At 38.8% G+C, this 27,744-nt stretch overlaps 2 protein-coding genes across 10 annotated transcripts; both read right to left on the bottom strand.

The window, feature by feature from the left end:
* Positions 1-666: 666 nt before the first annotated feature.
* Positions 667-27,744, bottom strand: LOC113677870 (uncharacterized). Of its 6 annotated transcripts, none has more exons than XM_089191040.1 (5): positions 27,651-27,744; positions 8,265-8,340; positions 7,597-7,808; positions 4,588-5,107; positions 667-3,640 (listed from the first exon to the last, which is right to left on the bottom strand). In XM_089191040.1, exons 3-5 carry the CDS (start codon positions 7,756-7,758, stop codon positions 1,455-1,457), a joined length of 2,868 nt encoding a protein of 955 aa, XP_089047166.1. In that variant the 5' UTR covers positions 7,759-7,808; positions 8,265-8,340; positions 27,651-27,744; the 3' UTR covers positions 667-1,454. The 6 variants fall into 6 exon arrangements, with proteins under 6 accessions (XP_089047166.1, XP_089047169.1, XP_027050514.2 ...); XM_089191043.1 differs by having other exon boundaries at positions 8,296-8,340; XM_027194713.2 differs by lacking the exon at positions 27,651-27,744 and having other exon boundaries at positions 8,265-8,455.
* LOC113677869 (uncharacterized) lies at positions 11,280-26,383 on the bottom strand. 4 transcript variants are annotated; one of them, XM_027194712.2, is made up of 4 exons: positions 25,824-26,383; positions 20,091-20,328; positions 18,086-18,599; positions 11,280-17,552 (listed from the first exon to the last, which is right to left on the bottom strand). In XM_027194712.2, the coding sequence occupies exons 2-4, from the start codon at positions 20,250-20,252 to the stop codon at positions 13,051-13,053; spliced, it is 5,178 nt and encodes a 1,725-aa protein (XP_027050513.2). In that variant the 5' UTR covers positions 20,253-20,328; positions 25,824-26,383; the 3' UTR covers positions 11,280-13,050. The 4 variants fall into 4 exon arrangements, with proteins under 4 accessions (XP_027050513.2, XP_027050512.2, XP_089047164.1 ...); XM_027194711.2 differs by lacking the exon at positions 25,824-26,383 and adding an exon at positions 23,625-23,822; XM_089191038.1 differs by lacking the exon at positions 25,824-26,383 and adding an exon at positions 22,705-22,828.

Genomic DNA, 27,744 nt, shown 5'->3' with positions numbered 1-27,744 from the left:
CTTTGTTCGCTACGTTGAAAGTAAATGTTGGCAACTAAGTGTTCAGAAATTAACTTTACTAAAATAAATGACGTTTTTCGGTCGATCGCCGTCGTTATTTTTACGGGAGTAGGATTCGAATCCTAACCGGTTCCATCATCGCGATGAGACGTCGGGCATGCGCGAGGAGATCAATCTTGGCCAGCTGCGCGCCAAATTTTAAAGGAAAATAAGCAAAAGAAAATTAAACGTTCACAGAAATCCCTAAAAGGAAACCAAGATAATGGAAAGGAAAACTTGAGACTTTCCGAACGCAACTGTTCATTCAAGTACAGGTATCGTGTTGATTTATCATTTTTATGAGATTCACCATAAACGTTTTACGCTTTTTAAATTCTGTGAATTACTGGCTTGTGTGGGCTGTTTGTAACTCGAATGTGAAAACTGCGTCTGCGTGAAAGTCGCAAAAATACAATTTGAGAAGGCCGTAAAAAGACCATCATAGCTTTCGATGAAGAAGATTAAAAAGGATTTAAAATGGCGTAGTTTCACAAGGTTCTTATTCCCGAGGTTCTTCAGTCTAAACTGCTTAATTTCTATGCAGGGCAGGCAAAACAAACTTAAAACAAACTTAGCCGATGCATTAATGTCGACCTCTGGCTGAAGATCAACAAATATCACAACGTATCAGTGAAAAAGTTATCAATTTAATCTCTTAATGCGTTTTTAAAAATTAGTTAAACAGGCACAAGGATTATAACCTAATTGTAGACATACATACATTTTGATAAGCGGGTTAAAAACAAAACAGCATCCACACCGATGCAACTGTGAACGATATTTGTGAGATTCGAAATGTATAAGCTTCATAATTTCGTAACGATGTGGAATTCTTGAATCTTCTCTATGCACCGCTCCTTCTTTATCTTCCTTTTGACGCATTTTTGTAAAGAGTATTTGTGGTAAGCCCTTTTTTAGAGGCTTAAATTGTTATATATAGTCGCTTAATTACTACGGAAATCCTCGACAATAAGGGTGTTGCTTCTTTTTCAGATACTAGAATTTCGTGAGGTAATGTTATTTTTGAAACAACCCTGGCTTATAAAGGATTTAAAAACTTATTTTCCTAATCATCAGAGAAGCCTGTTTTTCATTCTAGTTTTCGGTTGATGGGTATGCGCAGAACATTAAACTGGGTTAAAAAAAATTGCGCAAAGAAAACTTAGACCAAAATTCGCTGTCTTTTTCGCTTTAGAGTCGGCACAATAAGAATTAAGAATATCAAGTTTGAGCGAGGAAGCTCGATTACCGAAAACATACATTGCTTACAACTCTTCAGACGATGGAAATCGTCGAGTTTCTACTACGTTAACACGAGTAATAAATTCAGTATTCAGTTTTGGTACTAAGTCTCGTCTCTTCATTTTTTGCAAGTCACGCGATAGTAACAAACGATCCTATGTGGTAAATTGTCCTCAAGGGGGCACATACGCCGGGGGTAACCGGTATCCCGAATACCCGGGTTTCCGGGGGCTGTTTCCGTTGGGTGTTCCCTGATTGCTCGACTGTATGAATGAAGTGAAAGTCGGGGCCTGATAAGATGAGGACTGGGGCGGCTCGCCGTTTTGGTGCTTTAGGGATGGGCTCCTCGGGTGAACTGGGGCAGCGAGGGGTGGTTTCTCGTTCGGCAACACCAAGGGCTGTTTAAGAAGTCTTTCTTTGACCTCGTACTCTTCCTGAAGTACAGCCGGTTTGCGCTTGTACACGTAGAGTTGTTGGTCTTCTAGAGAGAGCTTTCGTCTCTTACGCGACCGCAAAACAAGGAACAGACATATGCCCACCACAAGAAGTACCACGGCAAGAATCACCACTGGGATAATCACGTAGGTCTTCCACCGACCTGATTTTGTTGCCGGCAGCACGTCTACCACAGCTCCGCAGGGTTCGAGACCTTCAAAATTTCCTGATTCGACTAGGAACTCGGGCTCGAGAGCCTTTTTAAGATCAGGATTAACATCATCACCATCCTCAGAAAGGAATTTTGCTCTCTGAGGAAAATCACACTCGTCGTAGGGAACCTCTGATGAATCGAACTGGAATTTCATTACCACAGATCCAGCAGTGAATGATACGGTTCTGATGCTACTCGAGTTCACGTTAAAATAATTTGCAAGCTTTGTAACAAGCTTCATTTGGTTGTCAAAGTCTTTGGAGAATTCCTCGTAATCATAATCGACTTCTAGAGTAAACCGATGATTGTAGGAGACTGATGAATCGTCCACAACGTTTATCTGGAATGCATCAACACCCATATTTCCATCTTTATCTCTCGCGATCATCAAAAATTCGTGAGTACCGACTGTTTCTTTGTCGATCGGAAAGGCATAAATTACCTGTTTTTCGGCATCAAATTTGATCCATGAGTAATTATTCCCGAGAGGCTTCCATTCATACGTGTTCAAGGCAAGAGTCAAGTTTGGAGTGAAAAAATCTTGATTATCATAAAACGTGTCCTGAGGGATATGGAACCGAAACACTTGGCCTCGATTAATATCAATGGTACCAATCTCGTTCACCACTTTAGTAGGAGGTCTTGTTGGTTGCTCTGTAGTCGATAATTTTATAGGGGTAGGGGGTCTTGTTGGTTGCTCTGTAGTTGTTAATTTCTTAGTGGTCGATAGAACAGTCGTGCTTGGCGTTGATGTCGTTGTTGCTTGTTTTGTTGTTGTTTGTTTTGTTATTGTTTGTTTTGTTGTTGTCGTTTGTTCTGTTTTCGTCGTTTGTTCTGTTGTTGTCGTTAGTTCAGTAGCTGTCGGTTTTTCTGTAGTGGTCGTTGTAGAGCTCGGCTGTTCGGTTGTCGTCGCTCGCTCGGTTGTGGTCAGTTTTGTCGTGGCAGCTGGTTGTTCCGTAGTAGTCGACTCTCCGGTAGTAGTTGCCGTTTCTTTCGTCGACATTCGTGTTGTGGTGGTAAGTTCTGGGGCGGTAGTCGATTTCTCGGTGGGAGTCGGTTCTTCGGTGGTGGACGGTTTTTCCTTCGTGGTCGTACGCTCGGTTGTCGTGGATTCTGTGGAGGTGGTCGTTTCTTTGATGGTGGTCGATTTTACGGTCGTTTTCGGTGGTTTGGTAGTGGTTAATTCTGTGGTGGGAGTTCGTTTTTCGGTAGTAGTCGTCTCTTCGGGGGTGGTCGGTTCTACTGTCGTGATTGGTGGCTGGGCCGTAGTTGGCTCCCGAGTGGTCGTTGGTTTCTCGGTCGTGGTCCGTTTCTCTGTCGTTGTAGGTGGCTGTGTGGTGGTTGGCTGTTGTGTTGTCGTCGGTTGTTCGGTGGTTGTCGGAGCTACCGGAGTTGTAGTTGGGACTATAGTTGAAGTCGGAACAACAGAACTTGTCCTTGTAACAGTTATTGTGACACTGGCGACGACCGAAGTAGGAGGAACAGCGGTCAGAGTCGGAGTAGGGGTTGCTTGAATCGCTCGGACGTTTCTTTTCGTTGATCGTTTAACAACTTTAGGAGAACTGTCCTGTGCAACTTGCCCACGCGTTCTTTGACGAGGTTCTTTAGGGTAACCAATGGATATATGCCACTCAGACACAGGGAGACCAAGCACCGGACCGAAAGATCCAGTCTCCGCGCTTGATTTAAGGAAGGTTGCTATTCTTACTCCTATAAAAACAGGTCAAACAACAGTTGTGTCTTAATGGGTTCACTTACTTATGACATCAAGTGAAATCGAGGGTTTATCCGTTAATTAGAATGGCTGTGAAAAATTGATCGGGCGTGGAACAAAATCTCCCTTTGAAGTAAAAAGGAGTAGCTCCAGACTGGGAAACCATATCATTTCTTCTCCGCCATGAAAAAATTCCTGAACAAATTCACCACTAAATGCGTTTTAAGCTTCCAATGAATAACCTAACAATTCGAAATCTTCTTCAAATGAGATAGAAATTCGACTCGAGCGGACAGACGCCTTCATCTTGAAACTATTCAATAACTAGAACGCACAAATTGAACCAAATCGCATTCGTTATCATTAAAAAAAAATCATTACTGCAGTTAAAATGATTTTTTTCTTTAGCTCCTTTAAGTTAAAACGGACCATCAATGACGGATAAAACAGGAATGAGGCGTTGTAAAAGGTCGCTGAGAAAGATTCCAGCTTAGTAGCGTCCGTATATTTGAAGACAGTTTCGTGTCATGATATCAAACATTCTCTTGAATGGCAGAGAAGAAAATTACATAGTTTCTGTAGAGTACTTCTTACTTAATTTCCTATTTGTCAGAGGGGTTAACTGAAAGACATGCTCAGCTCGTTAATTTTTTTTCTTTTATAGTGTTGAGGATCATGGATAATCAACCGAAGGGCATTTACAAGCATTACACGAAGAAAAATCACCGTCATTTCTTAAACTCTGGAAACGGAAAGTCCCTGCTATTTTGAATGCTCAGAACAGTGCTCTTCAGCTTGGACTTTTTTCAGTACACGACTGTTAAAAACCCATCGGTGTACCGAGGAGGTTTAAGATTCACTTACTACCAAAACAAATGGGTTTTTAAGGTCATGACGCAGAATTGCATGACAGTTTATGCCAGATAACAACGCAAAAACTTACCAGCCATAGGAATATCAATACCGCATCCAATCTGCCAAGAGATAACCAGGCCCGGTTGCTTAGGGTCCCCAACATTTCCTGGGCCTGCTGTGACTGTAATCACATCCTTGAGCCCGAATGCTGTGTTGTGTCCTTTTCCCGCCAACATGTGCAGATTTCCAACATCCACGTCGACAAACTCGCCCACTTTGTTCATAATCTCTACCCTTGTTAACCCTGTGGTTTTCTCCAAGTGATAGTCAAGTATAATGGAGGCCGCTGCGACAGGTAGTCCCTTAGGGCACTTCGGTTTTGAATAAGAAAACTCCTTAGTATTGTTTGAGCGTGACGCGGGCTGTAACGCTCCGTCACGCAAGTCCTTGATCTCGATTTGTAGTGAATGTACAACAACTCCATCTTGCGATTGACAATCGATCAAAATTCCGCCTCTGTCACGCCATGAGGGAACTCCAAGTAAAGACGACTTTCCTGCATTGAAAGACAGCCACTGTGGCAGTGTCTCTTGTCCTCTTTGGATTACCTGACAAGCGAGAAGAACAATAAATACGGATTATGTCCACTTTTGTTATCGACACTTCAGAATGAGCTGACTTGCCCAACATTAACTACCTTGTCACAGAGGTCAAGTTTTTGTTTTTGGCGTCACGCAACAGTACCTTCGTTGCGTGACATTCGATTAACAACTACCAGGGATACAATTTCTCTTGTTAGCCTTTGCCTCTGGTCTCAAATACTTAACTTTAAAAAAGCTTTTTGTCAGCATATGTTTTCATTTTTTTTACACCCTTAAAAATCTTCCCAGCCTCAGCTATTCCCAAATTCATTGAAGCAGTCAAATTAAATTTATTTTTTAAATCGACTTAATTCCTAGTTATTATTGCATACAAATCAACTCGCCATGGTTCAATAACAAATTAAGAGATTAATGGAATATAAACGAAAACATTTCAAATGTTTTCTGATCTCACATTTGTTTCAGATAAATTTAGAACATCTTTACTGCAAATTCGAAGGTTAAAACTTACTCATTCTCTCGGTCAATCCTTAGGTAGACCCGACAGAAAGCAAAACACGGTCTTAAAAGGGCTAACAGACAAACAAAAGAAAGCTCAAACTGTTGTGGTTCGCAGTTTATTAAATTTTTTCCTAAATTTCTTTTATGTTTGGGCTGGATTCACGTGAAGTTTTGACCAAAACTTGTCTAATGAGAAACTCCCTGATTCATTGAAAACATATTTTGTTTTTATTTTCAAAAAATTTAAATTTAAAACTTGCTGTGAAATAACCATCAAGTGAAGAAAGATCTAGCATAAGAACGAAATATTTTCATGAAAAAAGTTTTTCCGGCAAAGAGAGTTATTTGACAGGAACAAGTAGATCATTAGTTTATAATCGTTAATTCCTTGCATTCATTCAAGCACAATGGTGTTTATTTTTCGACCATTTTCGTGAGCAGCTTGACCATAAAACAATCAGATATATTTATATCAAACAAAAGGGAACCGCATGCAATAAAAAGAAGGCAAAACAAAGGTTGCGGCAAACATCATAAAAATTCGTCCATTCCATGATTTCCGATATTGGACTCAAAGGAAGTGTATTAAACTATTTACAAGTCTCTTAAGAAGTGTATTATACGCGTTACGCAATGTTTAACAATGTGAATCACGCTTTTCACTCGTGCGATAAGTTTCGATTCTTATGATCTCGATGAAATCACCCGACCATACCATGACCGCAAAAACATAATTTACGTAACAATAATTTCTAATAGCAAGTTCCAAAACGGTGAGCTATTATCAGGAGTGTTATCAGTTCGCTCAGAAATCACGCATTGTCGAAGTGCAAGAGAGAGAGATAATTGGAACTTCTATCTGAAAAATTAACCGTAATAACTCTGAAATCATTTGGAAAATTTTATCAATGTTTTGCTTTACATCGATTTCCAGGTGGGGTCATTGAAGATCCTTTTAGGTTTTCACCGGAAGTGATATATTTTGTACTTCTGCCCAGCGCCAGACGCCACATGTAGGGCAGACAAACGCGAATTGTTCTTTAGAAATAAACAACAAAAAAAGTACAGAAACATGCTTGATTTTAAATCGTTGTGCACTAAACGACCCCAAATAAATTAAGCTTTAGAGGAGGTTTTCATTCTCAAGTTCGTTCACAGATGAATTGGCGATAAAACCTCTTGGTAGCAAATCAAATGAAATGCGGTTTGAAGAGAATTTCTGCGCTATGAATGGCATGCTCTCTGTGTTTCATCTGCTTGACACTTCAGCGGGTTTTGATTTCTTCATTCTACACCCTATTCCTTTGTTCCAACCTGGCAAATGACACCGTGAGCGTGCATGCGAAATAAGAATCTTCCAATTAATAGTTATAACAAAATTAAGATCACGTTCGTTTGTCTAATTAACTCTGAAACTCAAACATCTCTAAAAATCGTGGATTACACTGACGAAGCCAAGGGCACCTTGCGCATAAATACTCGAGAATTTAAGTATCTTCTTGTTGTCGTATGCGGAGTGATAAAAAAATTGCAAACACATGTGGCTTCAAATAAACGTGCTTTCGCTTTCACTCAAATGAACATTAAGTGATCTTTGCGCGTATTGTATTATCGTTAGACCGCTCTACTTCGAATGTGCTTTGCTTTCACCCAAATGAACAATTAGTAATCTTGGTGCATTTTGTATTTTCATTTGACGCACTACTACGAATGCTACATAGATTTTAAGATTATTTTCAGAATTATTTAGAAAGATCATCAATTTTCATAATTGAGGCGACAGAGTTCTGACAGTTAGGCAAAATTTGCGTCTTTCAGCGAATTTACACCGCCTTAAGACGCCAGTAAGAAAAATCAATGGCTATATTTTACAAAAGAGAAATGTTTGTGTAGAAACAAAGACAGTCGTACTTAAGTTAACACATAAAAACACAAAAGAAATGTCGCATATAGACATGGGTTTGTCAGCACCCCGCGTACAACTTAACACTCACCTTAGATATGGTTTCATGGCCACCCTCGTTTGGCAAATTATATACAAAAACTCTTCCTACAACAGCTGTCACGCTTTCGATTTTTTCAGGCAATTGGACGTTGCTTCGCTCGCTTGCGAGAGCCACGGAAATTAGCAGAAATCCAACAAGGAAAACCTTCATATTGTTTCAAGGTCTCTTTAGGGTACTACCTTTAGGACAGCACAAGGCCTCTGTGAATTAAGACGATATGGCGAGAAAAATAATGGTTAGCACCCTTAATTTAGCGATCAAAGGTTTAGCTAGCTCTCCTCTTAATCAAGGAAGCAATTTGATGCGAAAATATTATGATATATTCGCCCTGCCAAAACTTAAGGGTTGCTGTCACTTACTGGAATAATAATCCTATATTGTACCTTCTTGGCCTGTTCCTTTGATCGAGTCGCAGTATGCCTACAGGAATCTAAAACATCACTAGGATGAACCTTCAAGAATAATATTTACACCCTGAGTAATCAGGGACGCCGCGATGAACTGCAAAGAAGAGTCTCTGAGCGACAAAATACCGACACAAATTCCGAAACGACAACTCAACCGCGAAGCATTCCGATCGAATTGGCCCAGAAGGAGTGAATTCACTCGCAATGAAAGATTGATTAAGTAGTGGAAAGTATTCTACCTAATCTTACCCAGATTCGCACCAACAGAAAGAATGCTTGCCTGCCGATCGCCCGTCCGGTCCTGAAGTCAACTTCGGCGTGAAATCTGCCAAAGTTTACAAACAATAGGAATCGAATTAATTCCTTGAATAGCCGTGTAGTGTTACGCGGGGCCAAGCTTTGAAATGCGCTAACTCGCTGTTATCAATTGCTCATTCACTGGCGGGTCCCTTACGCTTTCGTATGCTTCACGTCACTGGTTGACCTCTGATGACAGAAGTGTGAGATTGGCCAGTATCAAATTGCCTCTATCTAAAGAGAACTGATTGGACAAACGCTGTGCGATTTTTCCGTCACATGTGCTCAACAGTTCAGTATAAAGGTCATTTAAAGTTTGGAGGATTTTGTTCAAGATAAGCCTGACGAAGAATTCATTTCAAGGCTATGCTAATCCTCTGAAATCCCATGTTTTCTTTCATGCAGAGGGAAGTTGTAATGAAAAAAGACTGTTTTTACCGTACCATCGCGTATCACATGCCACTCACGCGATAAATTTGAAATTAGCTCTGCGCTTGACCGAATTTTAGAAACAGGAGGCTAACGGTAACATATTCCTACGTGTTAGCCAGTGAATAACGCCAGTTATGCAAAATATTTCTTTTCTTTGAGGACATGTTTATTAATTTGTATTCTTACAATTTTGTGGTCTTGATAAATAGACGGCCAAGCCAAACACAGCTTTTAAGTGTAAAAGAAAAAGCAGCCCTTATCTCAGAATGTGCGTGTTGTGATTGTCTGCCAATTGTTAGAACCTTGTTTGTATTTGGGATTATATTCGCTTTTAAGAACTAAAAAAGTTAGGCCTCTTTCAAGTCTTGTCTTTAAATAACAAGAGTGAAGTAATGAAAGGGATTGAGGCGAAATTATATCCTGGGGGAAAAGAATTATGCACGACACAAAGATAAACAAAATCAAAATAGGTCGGGCAAATATGTGTAAAGAAAGATAAACAGTTCTTGACAACAATGCATTCAGTAAGTCTTTGGAGTAAAATTGAATTGCTCTCAATTGCCAAATTAAATTTACTAGTGAGGGTGATGGGACATTAATCTGAAGATTGCTCTTTTTCGATTCTGTTCATTCTAAGGTAATTACATGTTGGCATTAACTTCGTTAGCAGATTGAAGTAGTCTCCTAAGCGAAAAAAAATGTGGATTAAGACCATATGAATTGTGTTCTGTGACTGTAAAGTTTTAGTAGCTGACAAAGGACTTAAGAATTATCACTGGGTTGTAGACACACCTTCTGCTAGAGTACTTTAAATAACCCGTGTTGCTTTAAACAAACGTTTCATATCACAGTTATCGTTTCTCAACAGTTGGCACTGGAGTACATTATCTAACTTTTTATCTCGCAGTCTAAGGTCACCTTTAGCTTCGGCGATAAGGTTAATTGCTAGATTCCATTTTCGTGGCTCCGCCGAGGTTGCGCGCAATCAGACCAATCAGGTTTGGCCGTACCTCTTGATAGGGCGAGCAAACATCAGCATAGGTTATCAATATTTATTTGAAAGATCCACACGTCTTAAATTGCGTCAATAGCATACAGTTTTTTCTGTTAAAAACGTCTAAATCTAGCAAGTTTCGTTGTGTAGAAGGCACTCTCGATCCAAAATTTTCCCCGCGTTTAAGATTATGTAATTTTACAAGCAAATGCAATATAACGATGGTTTTCTTACGCGTCTAGAAAAAATTTGAGGATTCTGGAGGTATATTTCAGCGAGAATAGGTTATCCTTTCTCATATGCACTGACGTTAGATAGGACTGACGAGAGAGATCATTTCGAGCTGCACAATTTGATGAACATGACACAGCGTCGAGTCTTCAATTGTCACCTTCACTTCGCTTCCTTGTTGATCTTGTTATTTTACTATATTTACGTAAGACAGTAACTTTAAGAGGTGACCGGTTGTTTGTCTCTTGTCCGGTTAGAACCCTCTCGTGATGGTCAGATGAAAGCCTTCATGTTCGATACTTGCCATAAGCTGGTCACGCATTCTCTGACAGGCTTCTTTATGGAATGCGTGATCACCGCTTCTGCGGAACCACGAAAAGATTGTGACCGTCCAAAAGAACTTCTGCAATTTGGGTGCGACTCTTGTAATAAGCTTCGTAAGTGTTCTTAAAGTGACGAGTTGTGATTAAAGAAATATGGGGTGGGTATGAAAAACCACATTTCCGTTTAGTGGTGGGCGTAAAAGTAATCCGCTCGCAATACGCTGACCACAAGTGTGTTTAGGATTTTACTTATTATCCTATTAAAAGGAACGGGAGTTCCGGATCTCGGGAGGAGGGTAATGCCTGCATAACTTACAGAAAATTGCGGCTTGTGGTTACAGTCTGACCATATTTTCATTGTGGTCGTCTGAGAATCTCGAGTGATTTCCGCAGAGAAGCTAAATCTATATTTTAATTTCATTTTCAAGTATTGCGAGTTTCTCAGATTATTCTGAGAATTTTTTTCGTTCTAAAATCCCACGAGTTCCTGACGCGTGTTCCAGACACATGTTCCTGACTTTCCACTCGTTCAAAGCACGCAGTCCTCGAGATCTCGTTTGCACTCTGGGAGCAAGGCTACTCGTCAAGAGGAGCGGGTGAAGGTATGTTATAGAAACTGTCGCTTTCAGGCTTAACATTTGTAAAACAAGATCAGACTTTGTAGCAACATTACGTTTGGGATGCTATTCCTTCAACAAGGCTGCGGAAATCAAGTTATAATTCTACTTTTCTAGGTCACAACCACACGGCGCTGTACTTCTGCTCACCCTTCCTGTATTCGTTTGCAGTAATAGTGGCGACTGAAAATTGTTAGGAAATAGCTGGAGTGGTGCTAGTTTTTTAAGGGTGGGCCAATATGTTACAATTTTCTGTTGCCCTTAACAACTCATGCTAACCTAAACTTCTTCCGCTTATTATAGATGGCTGATCTATTGACAAAAACATTTGTGAGGAAACTATTTGAACACCAAAAAGTGTCGAAGAAAGTACATTGAACATTTGAAGTTTATTTTTTTTCCAAAATTGCCATAGACAAAGCATTTCCAAAAGCAGAAGTCATACTTTAAACACAAGAACTTTTTCACCACAATGAACTGTTTACAGTTCAAACGATAGATTCATGTTAAATTTACAAGCAAAGGCATGAACAAGATTCACTGTCAAACTATGGCATCCTAAGTCAGTGCAACTCAGGAAGTTCCAACAACAACCCTAATGCTACAAAAATCAGCTGTTAATGAGACCTGAACATAAAGTTGTCAAAGCTTTCATCAATAGATACAAATAATCTACTTCCTATGGTTTCCAATATATCCAAGAAACAATCTGATGAATGAATTACTTCAATTAATTATACTACTTGAACAGTCTGCTTTTTAAGACTATAATTATGAACCATAATGTGAAACAGCTTTTTTATGGACATAACAATATTTAACAAATAATAACAGGAAAATTGTAGTAATGCCAATGTCATCAAAAGATCTTAACTGTTCACTTATGTAAAACATTCATTACTGATAAAGACAGTAAAAGTTTCACTCACACACACCACAGATAAATGGCATGTCAGACTCTATTATTGTTTGTCTCACAGTATAGTTACTTCAGATGAACAACACAAAGTTTAAAGCGTACAAAACTGGTTGTCTTCACCATGTGAAGACACCACTACAATTGAAATTATATCTACATTGTGAAACTAAGAATAATAAATCCAAATAACAGAAAAAATACAAATTGATTTCCTGCACTGGTTGTGTTTGATCAAAGTAATTTTAACATCAAATAAATGAATGACAGGCCCTTTGATAAATACAATAATAATAATAATAACTGCTGGACAGTGTGACATTCCGTTCAAATAAGATAATTATGTTCCCACTGAAGACTTTCTTCCGTACATTTTTTCTACAAAAAAAATTAATTTAAAATAACCTTTTTTTTAGCATACTTGAAATTATTAAAAAGTGCAATTTAATTCCAAGCATTGGCTCTTTTAAGTTTAAGCACTAACTTGTACTTATTACTGCAAATATCTGCACCCTAAATATCCAAAATAAAGAAATTTTACACCATTTTCTTAATAACAGTATATGCAAATTCTTGTTAGAAGCTCTAAATTTCACTTCTTAAGAGCAAACAGTAGCAACTACCAGTTTCCTAAGAGAACTTCAACAAGCAGTTACTTTATGGATTCTCAAACACCAAACACTTTCTATACATTATCCAGCCAAGATGTGATGAGAATATGCAACCTTATTAGCTTATGGCTGTTGCCATCATAGAATATCAAATTCTCCAAACAAGCTTTCAAAGAATTGTGTAAAAGTTAAAAGGGAGAATGACAAATTAATCAGATCTTGGGAGTTAAAGTTCAATCATGCAAAAATTAGAACTCGTGCACTCTTACTTGCCTTAATATCACTTACAGTGAATAATCCTTGGCAGTATTCACTTTTGTGGTTTCTTTGCTTATTAAATAATTGGTGTTATTAACTTCACAGACATGTGCGCCACAATCAACAAATAAAAAAGCTATAGAAACATTCACTAAAGTCCTTGTTGATATATATTCCTTATAACAAGCAGCATTCCTGACAGGAGGTTTTCAGCTTTCTTCAGAATGTTCCTTTGCATATTATTCCATATTTTGCCACCTTAATGCAACTGCAAACATGTTTTGGTAGGTAAAAATGTTTCTTTCAACAGTTTTACTACCCAAATGTAATGTATAGAAACTTCTCTTCTATTGAGCTCATGGTGGCACATAGGCTGGAGGTAGTCTGTAGCCTGCATAGGCTGCCTTACGACTTCCACTGGATACACTGCCTCCACTGCTGCTGTAACTGTAGCTGTATGAGGTTTGCCTGAAACCACTTCCACCACCACCAGAAGCCATACTAAAACTAACAGCCCCAACTCCTGCACCCCCTCCAAAACCACTAGCACTTGCTCCACCTGCACCACCAGCTCCTCCTGCACCACCACCACCAGACATACTACTGCCTCCCACAGCAGCTCCACCGCCACCAGCTGCACTGCCACTTCCTCCAGCACCAGCAGCTGCACTGCTACTACCACCACCTGCACCTCCAAAACCACCTCCTCCACCAGCTGCCCCACTAAATGCACTGAAACCACCACCAGCCACCGCACTACCTCCTCCTCCACCGCCTCCTCCTCCACTGCCTCCTGCACCATTTGCCACAAATCCTGCATTGCCACTACCGCCACCACCACCAGCACCACCAGCACCACCAGCACCACCAGCACCACCAGCACCACCACTTGACATTTGTTTACTAGACAGAAATGTTGGTGCTTGGTAAGCTACTGACTTTGTTTCCTCCATCAGGAGTGGAGTTCTGTCACCACTTAGGACAGGGCTGTGGGGAAACGCAGGGGGCACTGGTGGTTTTTCATTTGGCAAGACAATTGGCTGCTTCAGTAGTTGTTCCTTGATCTCATATTCTTCCTGAAGAACAACTGGCTTTCGCCTGTAAATAAAAGTTGTCTTCTCTGCCCCTGTGAGTTTCTGCTTTCTGCAACATCCCATGAAAAGCAAAACACAGCACCCAATGAGAAGGAGAACAATGGCAAGTACAATGGCAGGTATGATTGCATAAGTCCACCATATTCCTCCAGGGCGGTCACCAATCGCTTCTTGATATTCTGGTTTAATAGGGCTACAAGGAGGAAGAATCTCGAAGGATCCAGATATGACTCTGTATTCTGGACCTAATGCAGTTACAAACTGTGGAGTTAGTTCTGAGCCAAACCAGAATCCATCAATAAGTTCTGTCAGTAAAGAGTTTGAGCAGTCCTCATAGGGAATGAAATCAAAATAGAAGGAAAAGAGTACCCCAGGGGTGTAGCCAGCCACTCGGACACTGGTGAAGTTTACACGAAAGTAATCTGCTATCTTCTCCAACAAGATAACTCTTACTCCAACATTATCCATAAAGGTAATATTGTCATAGTCTATCAAAATGTTGAACTTGTGGTTGTAGCGTACAATGTCTTCAAGCACTCTTACTTCAAACGCATCATATGCCTTACTTCCTTCCTTGTCAGCTGCCACCATCAAAAACTCATGTAATCCAATGGAGTCAACATCAGAAGGTAAACCATAGATTTCTTGGTGGGAAGAATTGAGGAGGATCCAAGATGTTTGGAGAAGTGCATTACCATTGATTGTCTGCATTTCCAGCGTCAAATTTGGTGTGAAGAAATCTTCCTTGTCAAAGAATGTGTCACTTGGAATGAAAAATCGTAGACCCTGTCCCTGGTATACATTGAGGCGGTCAATGTGATTGTATAATTCTGGTGCATTTTTATTGGTTTCTGGTTCTTGGCAGATATCCTTAAATTCAAATGACCCAGACACAACTTGAAAGTTAGGTCTGAGTGCATCACTGAATTCTGTATTTAATTGTCCATTTTTCATAAACTTGGCTCTCCACCGTCGCAATTCTGGATTATCACACTTTGGGTTAGTCTGGACAAACTGGAAAGTTGTGTGAACAGCTGGCCATAAGCCATAGCTGCGGACGCGGATATTTGCTAAGTTCACACCAAAGTAGTTGGCAAGTAACTGCACAAAATTAACTCTGCCATTGGCATCAAACCCGGCAGATCCATCTTCAATTTTGATACTAAACATGTGGTAATATAGCCTTCTGTCATCTCGAACTTTCACTTCAATTTCATCACGACCTTCCAAACCTTCTTTGTCTGTTGCTATCAGTTCAAACTTGTGCGTTCCAATTTTGTTCTTGTCAATTGGCAGCAGTTTTATTTGTTGTTTATCAAGGAGGATCCATGAAGCTGAGGGCTCCTCATCTGTCTCTGTTTTTAAGCTCAAGGCCAGATTGTATCCATCTTCTTTATCATAAAAGGTCTCTCCTGGGATGGAAAACACCAAGGCTTGCCCTTCAAACACTGACTGGCTTTTGATGGGGTTCAATACTACTGGTGGTGTGTTGCAAGAGCAAGAATTCAGACAAGTGTAAAATCCTGAAATTACATGGAACTCAGGACGAAGGGCCTTCTGAAAGTTGGAATTCAGCTTTGTGCCTGCCCAAAACCCATCTTTCACCTTTTGAAAGATTTCACCATCACAGTCATTTGAAGGAATGGTATCAAATCCAAATGTGAAAAAACCCTCAGATTCTTGCCTGAAGACCCTCACATTTTGATAGTTCCATCCATAGTATCTGGCAATTTTTTGCAACAATTGAAACATTATCACAACATCATCCTTAATTGCTGAGTAGTCTTTAATACGAATAGAGAATTTGTAGTCGTAACTGCCTGGGTCATTCTTGACTGTTATTATCACGGAGCCGTCTCCATCCTGTTTATGACTATCTGTTGCAATTAGTTTAAATCTATTTCTCTTCACTGTGCTGATACTCTTGGGCAAACAGTAAATGACTTGTTTTTCAATGTCAAGGTAAATCCAAAAAGGTGATGGAAGACCCTTGTTCTCTGTTGTTTTTAGGCTCAGCTTTAAGTTAGGTGTATAAAAGTCCTGCTCATCAAAGAATGCATTATGAGGTATTTGGAAGAATAGTGCTTGCCCTAGATACATTTCTTCCCTGATACGAGCTCCAACAAAATTTGGTCTCCCTCCTTTGGGGGGACTGAGGTATTCACATGGTCCAATGACAAAGTAGTAACCAGTGTCAACAATGAAATTGTTGTCGTTGAGCGCATTTACAAATTCTGGGTTTATCTCATTACTTTTCCAGAATCCACCAATAATTCTTTGCAAAAGGGTATTCTTACAGTCATCATATGGAATAGAATCAAATCTGAAATGGAAAGATGGGCCATGTTGGAATTTGAAAATGCGTACATGTCCAAGGTTTAGGTTGTAGTAATTAGCTATCGCCTCTACCAGCAACACTCTGTTTTCAGCATTTTCAATCAAGTTTTCATATGTGTGATGATCTGCATTGAGAGCAATACCAAAATCGTGATTATAACGGTTGGTGTCATCTGCAACTGACAGCTTTACGTTGGTAAATGCTTGCAATCCATCACTGTCGATGGCAAACAAACGAAACTCTTGTGATCCAAGAGAGCTTACATCAATGGGTTGGCCATAAATTTCTTGTTGAGAAGCATCAAAATTTATCCATGACGATGATGGTAGAGGTTTGTCGTCTTTTGTTCTTAATTCTAGGGTTAAACTGGGTGTGTAATAGTCTTCCTTATCATAGAATGTGTCCCATGGGATCTTGTAGCGCATTCCTTGTCCCAAATAGACATTCAGCTGGCCAAGTGCTTGGTGTACAACAGGTTTAGTGTTGAGCTGCGAAGTTGGTTTACAAGGCCCAATGACTCCATGATAGCCATACTTGATATCAAACTCTGGAAGAAGATGTTTCTGAAATTCAGGATTCAGTTTGCTTTTTCCAAAGCCATCCACGAGATTCTTTAATTCTCTACTATTACAATCCGAGGTTAACAACTCAAACTGGAAGGTGAAAAAAAGATAGCCGTGCGTGTATGTATAGGATGAAACATGTAGCTTGGAGTTGTCATAGCCATAGTAATTTGCTAATTTATTTATCAACAGCAGACGAATATTCACATTGTTCATGAATTCCTCATAGTTATAGTTCAGGACAATTGTAAACTGATGATTGTACATGATGTTGCGATTCGATACTTCTACAGTAATGTTCTGTGAAGCAATATTTCCAGCTTTATCTGCTGCCCTGATAATAAAGTGGTGTGATCCTGTGAAGTCATTACCAAAGGGCAGGCCATAAATTTCTTGTGTGCTTGAATCGAAGAATATCCATGATGAAGGTGGCAGTTTGCTTTCAAGTGATCCATTAAAATGCCTCATATCCAGTCGCAAATCTCTTGTGAATACACCTTCCCATGTATCTACAAATGTGTCCTCAGGGATTTTGTAGCGAGTCACTATCCCTAAGAAAACAGATATTGTGGGGATTGGGTTAAGAAGTTTAGGCGCTTCTGTGTCAACAGTGATTGTTGGTGTTGAAGTTATCGTAGTGCGTGTCACTGAAATAGTTGGTGGAGCTGTCATACTTGTTGGAGTAGGCATCATGTTGGTCCACGTTGGAGTTGGCATAAGATTGGGAGCTTGTCTGCGCCCCCTTTTCTGCTTAATTTTAGGTTGTCCTGTGGTAATATGCCACCCACTGACAGGTGCCTTCAAGGCTTGTTTAAATGACCCATGCTCAGAACTGGACTTTAAAAGAGATGCCACATGCATTCCTTGAAAAAAAAAAACAAACAAACAAAAACATCAGTGTGAACAACATCAAATTATTTAGCTTAGAACATGTCTAGTATGTTCTGGATGCTACACAAGCCTGAGACCTACCTTAACCTTTTAAACCCTAAGAGTGACTAGTATCCAACTTCCTCTTACTATATCACCCCTAAATTAAACATTAAGGTTACGAGACTAAAGGAAATGATCACCAACTGAAAAAAGCTCTCCATTGTTAAACAAAGTCTCCTTGTCAGCATCGTAGAGAACAGTGTGGAGAATATGCATACTGATGTTAGGATGTAAAGGGTTATATCCTTGTACACTCTCAAGTGTCAATTCTTCACAGTCTGCCGGGCATTTCTCGTAATATCAGCTCTGAAGATTAACTCCTAGCTCAAAGAATGTAATATGGCTGATATTACTTTCTCTTGTCAACACAATTCTGATTTACATTGTTTTGATACCATGAGGAGAAATTCCTTTTTAGTCACTCCTGGGAATGATAGTGTTAATGATCCTTCTAACTACATACCTGACAGGTCAATTCCACAGCCAATTTTCCAAGAGATCACCACACCTGGCTGCTTGGAATCTGCCACATTTCCTGGCCCTGCTGTAACCGGCATGATGTCTTTCAACCCAAATGCTGTGCTGTGTCCTTTGCCAACTGCCATGTGAAGCTCCATTGTGCCTACATCAGCAAAGTCAGACAATTTTCTCATGAGATTTATTCTGTCCTCTCCATACAGTTTATCAATATGAAGATCAAACTGCACAGTAGCAACTGCTACAGGTATTCCATTGGTGCATTTGGGTTCGGCAAAGGATGGTATCTTTGTCTCGTTTGATAGGATGAACTTGTTCTCCAAGACTGTATGCAAATCTTGAACAGTGATTGAGAGTTCAGCTTTCCAGTCCCCATGCCTTGTCTGGATTTCAACTTGAACTGTGCCTTTGTCACGCCATAATGGTACACCAAGAAGTTTGTTACTGGCTTCATCAAATGACAGCCATTTGGGTAGAACTGTTTTACCTTTTTCTAAGGCCTACAAGAAAACAGCAACAAATATCTATAATAAGAAAAATTTGACATAGGCCTTGCCATGTTTTGCAGTTGGCTGCCATTTTAAAACATGCCAATATTACTGAAAAGAGTTTAGATGAAGTTTAAGTGCTGCTAAAGAATGAAGAGCCTCCTTAAAATAATGTTTGCATATAATTTACACTTATTTCACACAAATTTGTTGTGATTTAAAGATGATCAATGAAACTAAACACCCAGGATAAGAGAAAAGAAACAATTTACAACTATTACAGTAGGTGAAGGTTTCACTGAAATAATGTACTGAAATTTTGCGACATAACCTGCTTCTCATATTTACATTAACTTTATCTTCAACTGTCATGATAATTTATTAGTAATCCTGCTTGATGAAAAAAAAAATTAAATTTTTTCATAATCCTACTAGATTTTTATGCTTGAAAAGTAAGAATAAAACTAGTGCAGACTCCTGGTGTTTCCCAGTTTTGAAAACAATTTAGTGAAGACTTCAAGATTAACCCCTTAACTCCCATGAGTGACCAAGACAGAATTTCTCCTTAGAAAACCGGTATAATATTAAGCAGACATGTGAGGAGAATACAGGAAAACATAAGTTAGGGGATTACTATTTGATCTAATACTATATCCTCAGAACTTAAACATTATCAGAAATGTATAATGGACTGTAAGGAGAATTACAAATGAGATCTTGAGAGTGAAAGTGTTAAGTCCAGCAATGTGTGTACAAACTCACATTCAGAGCTTATATTTTACTTAGGGACTTGTCAGAAATTAGCAGGGGGGGAGGGGGGTGGAAACAGATGGGGGGTCACAACTTTTTGAGCCTCAGAAAAGGGAGGGGGTCATGAAAAATGGGCAGTTAAAAGGGGGAGGGTCATGCAAATATATGCCCGTGATCATGTAGAGGTTCACCCACAGAAGAAAAAGGAAGTTCTTTATTTGGCAAAAAAAAGAGAAAAATACAACGGTTTACGGAACATTATGGATATAAACTGTGAAATACTATAGCAAGAAGGGGGAGGGTCATGATATTTTAGGCCAAGCTCAAGGGGAGGGTTAGCAAATTTCACTCCCATTGCAGGGATGGGTCACCTAATTTCCGAACCCAAATTTAAAATTCCCACCCCCCTCCCCCCCTGCTGATTTCTGACAAGTCCCTTAACCCTTTAACTTCCAGAAGTGATTAACATGTAACTTCTCCTTATAATATCCACACCCTATTCAGCAAATAGTTGATAAGAATACTTATGCTTATCAGGTAGAAGTTGTTACCTTGATCTAACCCCAAATTCATGTAACTAATTGACAAGGAAATGTGTAGCAGCTAGAGGGGAGAATTAATAATCTGATCTCGGGAGTTTAAGAGTTAAACTCAAAGAGCAGGTATATTTGATGTTGTAATACTTTGTTCAATGCTGCTACAAGTTCTTGGATTATTTGATATCCAATTCACTGTTGATCTGCTTCAACATACCTTATATTGCTGTTGGCTGCCATCCCAGGGGGGTAAATTATACTCAAAAGGTCTTCCAACAACAGCTACGGCATTTGGCAGCCTCCTGTATTGCCCTTCCAGCAGTTCTTTACCACATATTAGTGTTATGCACAGGCAAAAAATGTATACTCTGAAGTTCATTTTTCTGGTGAAAAATCTTTAAACAACTCTTGACTTGGTCTCCTAAAGTTTGAAATTTATCTGCACATTGATGTATCTGTGAAAAAAAAATCACATTACTTTACTTTTTATAATTCAACCTTTTTATGATAATTAAGTTAGCTTATGGATAAAGGACTTGATCCTTTCACAAGGATTTTATAAACAATAGGATTGATGCATGCAATATTTGATTCATCTCAAAATAGACTTAACTAGGACGAGAAAGGTGTGATGGTTAAATTAGTGTAAAAGGTTTTAAGTGAGTGTACATGCCATTGCCTCAAAAACTTCTGCGGGTCAAGCTGCCCACACTTTGGTTAATTGCGCCATACATAATGATATCTTCTTTGAGAGGACAAGTAAATGATCCCACGAGAAAAAAATGAGAGATATGCTTAGTATAATAGACTTATTGAAACATATTCAGCCAATTTAAGACTGCATTTTAACCCTATTGTCAAACCCAGCCCAAAACAACAATGTCCTTTGTTTGAGAAGTGATCACAGACTTAAACAAGTTGATCCATGAAAAGAAATGGTAGACTTATTAACACTTGTTTTTTGAAATAGATAAAATTTCTCTCACATCCATAGCAAAGAGGCAACAATCATGCAGCAGGAATTTGGAAAGTTTTTTAGTAGCTGCCCCTGATTTCATATTATTTCAACAAACCCCTGAGTATCAAAGATTACCACAGAAATTCTGATCATACATAATAAGGTAAAGGATTTCATTTAGGTTTTTTGAAGACAAAAAAACCACAATGTATCACCTATCTGCAAGGAACTAAACATTTATAGCTTTAAAAGAATTTGTAAGTCAACAATAGCAACAAGGTTAAATTGTATTCTACATGAGAGCCATAGTAATAAAGGGGAATGCTTCTCCTGGTTTGTGAAAAGATGCTCACACAAATCAGAGAGAATGACTGTGATATATGAATGCCATATATTTCATTACTGCCAAGATCACCCTTGTCTTCATATAAATTAGAAAGGTTAAAAATAAAATTATCCATTGCAAAACGGTTTACCTCCTTAGAGAGTGAAAACCCCCAAACTGTAGTTAAAGTAAGTCATTTTTAACCGTATCTTAGAATCCATGTTTTAAATCCATGCTTTTTTTGTGGTGAGAAACTCTGGTAGTTCCACAGTCATGAAATTACATGCACAGTTTGCATCAATCATTAATTTTTCATAACCAGAAATATGTTATTACTTGCTGAAAAATTTAAAAATTTTTTTGAAATAGTTAAATTTGACTTAAGCTCAAAGTTAATTAACTGAATTAAGTACAAAGTCCTGAGGCAATAAAACTTGGCGATATTTTCATATAATGATATGACAAAAGGATAATGTGTGTTCAAATAATCCCACATTAAATCCTAAGTCCACAAAAAACTTAAGCCTATGAAATCAATTTTCTTAATTAAATTTAAAAGAGCGCCTCTTTAATCATTAATACTAACAATTAAACCAGCAAGTTCAAAACTTTAATTTTAATACGCAAGTCAATTTCAAATTACTTCATCGACTTCATCACACGATATAAAACTTCATTATGACATTGAAAGAGTTTGGTGTTAAATGAATAACAATATCTACATTCAATTTGCCTCTAGTTCGCCTTGATTTCCTTGTTGACTGTCGCTTGTGCCTAAAATATCTGATTTTCAATATCTGATCAAAATGCTGAGATAACCGAAATGAAACTAAGCCGCTTAAAAATCTGTCCAACGCTGTTCAAAGTTTTTATGTCTTCCCAAATAAAATGCGAGTGACATTTCTTCACGATATTTCCTCTATGAATACGAAAATGTTCTCGATGCCATCCTCATTAGAAGCTAATTAACACCATTTTGTAATCTCGTTTCATATCGATCAACAATCTCCGAACGCGTTTAACACGGCAATGACCTTCTCAAGTCAGTTTGACCTGGTGTTTTTTTAAATATTCTAAGTTATACTCACCATCCATTTAAAATTCACAGTCATCGGGTTCGAAGATCGAAATACAAATTTGACGTTCTGGAATAATCCAATGATATAGTGAAAGCTTTACGCCAATTGCAATCCACAGAGTAAAATTAATTGCGTGACTTCTCCTTCCGCTTAAAACGTCAAACCGTCAAGTACTAAACAGCGAGCAAATTCTGTGAGAGCCGTAAACACATTCAAAATCGATCTTATCAGTCAACGAGACGAAACAATGGCTAAATATGAAATGTTGGCCAGTCTGTTTTCCCCATATCGTTCCTTCTAGCATTTTGGCCACAATTTTCGACAGATTTCTTGATCAATGCCACGATTTAACAATTCTTCACTAATAATACAGTCAACTCCCTGCTGTCGACGAAAACTCACGCCCTCTTGCTTGTTGAAGGATAACATGACAAGCAAAACACGGTGTTTTGTAAAGTTCAAGAATTACCTTTAGAAGAAGTCATGTCATCTCCTCAAAACCGCGATAAAACTTTTTAATCCTCAAGGTTTCAGAAGTCCGGCAGAGAAAAAGTCTGTGATTTTTTCAAGCTCTTTTTCGATATTGACTGGTCTCTTAAAACGCAATTTGAAGCGCAAATGTAAACACTTCCAATATACACCGGCAGAATAATAATTTTAATTTGTAAAAGTTCATTTACATTCAAGTAATCTTTTTTGCATAATTTTGATGATAAATGACAACAAAGCGGACGCGCAAATGAGAAATTTGAGCAGAGAATTTTAATCAGCTCTTGACAAAATTCGAGCGTGTTCTGTAGCAAAAACAAAAATTAATATCTCTGAGGAAAAGAACCATAGGTAACCGTGAAATTATTCAACGTATCAATGTTTTTCAAGTGTATCAAAACGTCATTGACAAGTAATTTCGAGCATTCAAAGGCAAGGTGAGCAGCTTCCATCCAATCCTCTACCAGTGATATCTTTGATGCATCACCACTATAGAGCATTCACTTACTTCAAGAATTACCTCTATTATCAATACTAAAGCTCACACTAGGCATATATTTTCTGCTTCTTTGCTGCAAAAGCATCAGAATTTTAGACGAATGACTTTCCGCTAAATTTCCAAAACGTGTTATAAAGTTAGCGCACAAAAATTTTGCAAAGAGGACAAAATTTGCTCATTTGCGGTCTCCATAATTTCGCTTTCTGTTCTCTCAGAGCAAAACTCTGAGACGCAATCGGTTCGTCTTAAAAACTCATATCCATTGGCACTTTTGAAAGATTTACCTTACTAATAAAAGCGGTAAAAGACAAATCCAATCACAGTCAAGGACTCGCTATCGTTATGCAGCCGTCGAACTAATAAAACATAGGGTTGACTTCTTGATCTTGGCAAAATCTCACCTTACTTTCGACCCACAGTCTTCGTTGACAAAGTCAAACAGAATGAACTCTCGCACTTCAACAACTTCTGTACTTTAAGACCTCCTAACAAGATCCTCCAGATTGTGTTATAATTGACTTTTGTACTGAAACTGCCTCGAAAGCACCAAAGGTGTGTTTATCGTAAGGCGACGCGTTTCCGATCTTCACTAAACAGCTGGCGTTGATTGACACATTCTTGACATCGTGATACACCGCCGACCAATCAGCGCATGGAATTTCGTATAACAAAACTCTGCGGTAGACTGCTTCACTGATCACATTGATCGAACTTGTATTTGATTAGCATTAAGGTTGCTAAAAATATTATAGATGCTTCTCTAATTACTGCCCATACATTGACCTGTAAACGAAACTTTTCAATAACAACGCCGTTCTAGCGCGTTTAGCCTCAGGGCTGATTCCTCGGTACGGCTCAGACAATCAGCAAGTTTTCCGTTGTTTCACCGGAAGAGTGAGGGAATTTTTGCGGTGAGCCCTCACACCGCAAGGAAAATATTGCAAACTTATTTAATACCTTTTAGTAGAAATAGTGGGCGATAAAATGTTTCTCTGTGTCATTGGCATCTCTGTGGCTGTTCACAACACGTCTTGTTTCACAAAGGTTTGCACGTTAAAAACTATTGTTAAATAAAAAAATTATCATCATTACCATTTAATTTTTAATTTCAAAATATCAGCGAAACGCTCTATTTCTGACGTTAGGGGGCAATCCTATGGCAAAACTTTCAATTTTAGCAAAAATATGTCAGTTTTATCGCTACAGGAGGAGTACTGCTGACGCATACAAAATTTATAGCTTGATTAAAACAAAATCTGTTACAATATGGCTTCAAAGACAACTTGATGATACCCATGTTAAACGCATTAGCAGCCTTTACGATCTATATTGGTGTCACAGCAAATCTTTGCAGAAGGGTTCTCATAGGTAATTTTTTACCAGTTTAAAAAAAAATAGAAATTGAAGGTTTCGCTGACAGATCAAGATTTCATATCCAATACGAACGTGCTGAGTTCCTGTTGGGAAAGCTATGAATCTGTTAATTTGTGAACATTACAAGTGACGAGTTGCGTATTCTCTCTCAGCAATTCTTAAATAAAACGGATTATCCGAGGAAGTATGTCACGGAACCAATACGAAATTTTCCACACGCGAAGATTTGCCTAGAAAACGGACAATGGTTTGATCACGCTATCTTTTATAACGATCTTGCAAAAATAACGGATGAAGGCAACGCTTTCCGTCCAACTGAGGTACTGATTAAGTGTACATTTAATTGAAGTATTTCTTTCCTTCGTTTTTGTTTTCGAGTCTTTCTGGCAGAAGACACAACATCTTAGACCAACGAGCAATATTAGTGTTGTTTGAGGCAACCTCAGAATTTTTCGCTGATATTGGAGAGCAGAGAAATTTCTTAGCTCATTTGAAGTAAGTAAGAGATTCAAAAAGTTTGGAGGAATTTCCCCTAAGTTTCTTGCTCCGTGGGAATATTTTCTTTGCAGGGAGTTTTCTACCAAGCCGAACACAGGTCGTCCACCCTTCGACAAAGAGTTTAAAAAAACCTCTAATACAGTGACACTTCTGTTCATGTCTGGCATTTTGGAGTCAAAATTATAGCTTATTAATCTTTAATATCTTTAAAAGTGGTCCCAAAGTTGTTTCGTTTAAAGTTAGTTTCCTTGATTACGGCAGTTTATGGAAGTTTCCGCCTTCATTCTTTAGCATTTCGCACGAGGCAGTTATGAGCAGACACCTCTTTCACATACGATTCCATTCAATTTTAGAATAAAACCAATTCGATAAAATTGCGAATGGACCAATATCTTCAAGACAATGGCGTGGGTATGTCGGTCTCATTACCCGTGGCAGTTGTGTTTACAAAACTTAATTGAAGGGCGTACGTGATCTTTCAGAGTTTTTCATCTAAAGGGGCTCGAGTGACTCTTAGTATTCATAAGTAGTGTGCCTGCCTTCTCTTGATCAATTATAGTACTAAGCAGTGCTACAAATATCTTCCCGGGGCCAGTCGATTACCGATGAAACCAGTACTAGTTGCGTGTGATGAAATCATGTAACTGATTATATAAGACTATCATCAAAAGCTAAACTAACGGGCACAATTCCAACTGCAAGACAATCAATATTGATCAACTACTTACTTTTTCAATTCACCGAGTTCCCCTTCAGGCGTGTTCCGAGGCTAACCGCTTTATGAAAGACACCGCTAAGAACGTTTCTTTTTCGGCCGATAACAACCCGTTTCTTCAGACAACAAAATGATGCATCCGCTTATGAAGCTCAGAGGCCTTCGTGACGTCGCGATGTCAAGTCCGAGTCGCGTGGATGCAAACTTGACCGACCGTTGACAGAGAAAGGAAAGTTATGCTTCGGGGAATTTAAAGCCAGTATTATCAGTTCTTTCTGTTTCGCTGATTTTCCTTTTTGGGAAATAGTTTCTTGTAGTTACAGGCTTGATTCTACGATAGAGAGTCGAATTTTTTTGCTCTCGTTATGTTCAAGAACCAAATTTTTTGATGTTGCAGTAGAGTTTCGTGAGATAAAAAAAAGTTTTTTGAAGTCGTGGATATCGACAACAGCGGAGGTCGATGAAAACCACAGAGAAAAGCACTAAAAAATACTTAAAAGCAACAGACGTGACGTCTTGAACAGCGGATCAACCGGGTTCAAACACTAATAAAATAGGTTTTACGTTCCAGCAGCACTTTCCTCGAGAGTGATGTCATATTTGGCACCTGTCCAGTTTATTCTAGACGTACTGTCGTCCATCAGCAAGATAGGCAGAGCAGTAAGGGAGCAGTTCTAGGGGGAGGATCTAAGAGCTCCGGACTCCTCACCTATTTCGTGTTATCTTTTTTGTTTTGTTTTGTTTTTGTTTTTGTTTTTTTTTTACTATTCGTCTGACACCAAAATTCTCGCCACGACTACGAAGATCGTATGTAAGAGCTTAACTTGCAGGTTTTTTCGTGTGTGTAGGCGAAAAGGAAGCAGTAAAATAGGAAAGTAGGGGGGGGAGGGGGGAAGGGGGCGGAGTGGGCGCGGGCCGGTCAAGAGATAATTTTGCATCCGGTCCCCCTTTAAAAAAATTCCTGGTTCCGCCTCTACAAAAGACAGCCACTAACTGCTCAATCTTTAATGATCAACTTTATTGAGAGCCACTAGTCGGATTTGAGTTAAAAAGAAAGCAATTTGAGTTGACAACAGCACTCGGCTTTTTTTAAATTAATGTCTACGTACGATCAATCATCAACGTAGTCGGTTTTTTTTTAGACTGATTCTAGCTTCCTGGGGAAGACATCGTTGCTTCTTGGTTGACAAGCTGGATTTATGGATTTGTACATGTGGGGGGAGGGGGGGAGAACGCCGGAGAGGGGAAACTCAGGAACTATTCATATCAGCTCATTTTCTCTTTTTTACACGGTGTAGACATGGAAAAGCTGATTATGAAGATGTGAGTAACTTTTCCCGCGTGCAAGACTGCTTGCTTTGAGATACAAACTGTTCGCACTTTCCAAGTTCTTCGATTCGTCTTTCAACTTGGACGGTTGTAGACAAGTTTTGAAAGCTCATTGTCTCAAAACTGCTTTTGATGTCTTAGATGTGCTGCTAGTATCTTCGAGATTGTGATTTCAAAAAAAAGCATTTTGTTAACGCAGACGATGAACGCTCCTCTTCAGTTTAATATTCTCTGATTTAAGGGCGAAAATTTAAATTTCGTATGCACACAGGTAAAAGTCGTGATTTCTTTTCCGATTTTCTAAGAGTACCTTGACTGGAATTACGGAGTATCCACAATTTTAAGTTCTGTTTTTGTTTTTCCTTTTTTTTTCAGACAGAACGCTGGCAGACAAGAGAAGGTTATGAAAAAGGTCGATAACACATTATATATAATTATATATTATAAAAAATGAAATTAAAATGAGTTATCATTATTATAGGATCTTAATTAAACGAAGAGTTGTACATACCTGGTGTTGACTTGTCTCAAGTAAATAAACCATCCGTGTATGTGATTGAAGTGTTCCAGTCTTCGTTTTAAATACGAAATTTCAGAAATGTATT

This window comes from Pocillopora damicornis, chromosome 13 (genome assembly GCF_964200805.1).
Source record: "Pocillopora damicornis chromosome 13, jaPocDami1.2, whole genome shotgun sequence".
Lineage (NCBI taxonomy): Eukaryota > Metazoa > Cnidaria > Anthozoa > Scleractinia > Pocilloporidae > Pocillopora > Pocillopora damicornis.
Note: the sequence above shows the minus strand (reverse complement) of the source record. Positions and strands in the feature narration are given on the sequence as shown.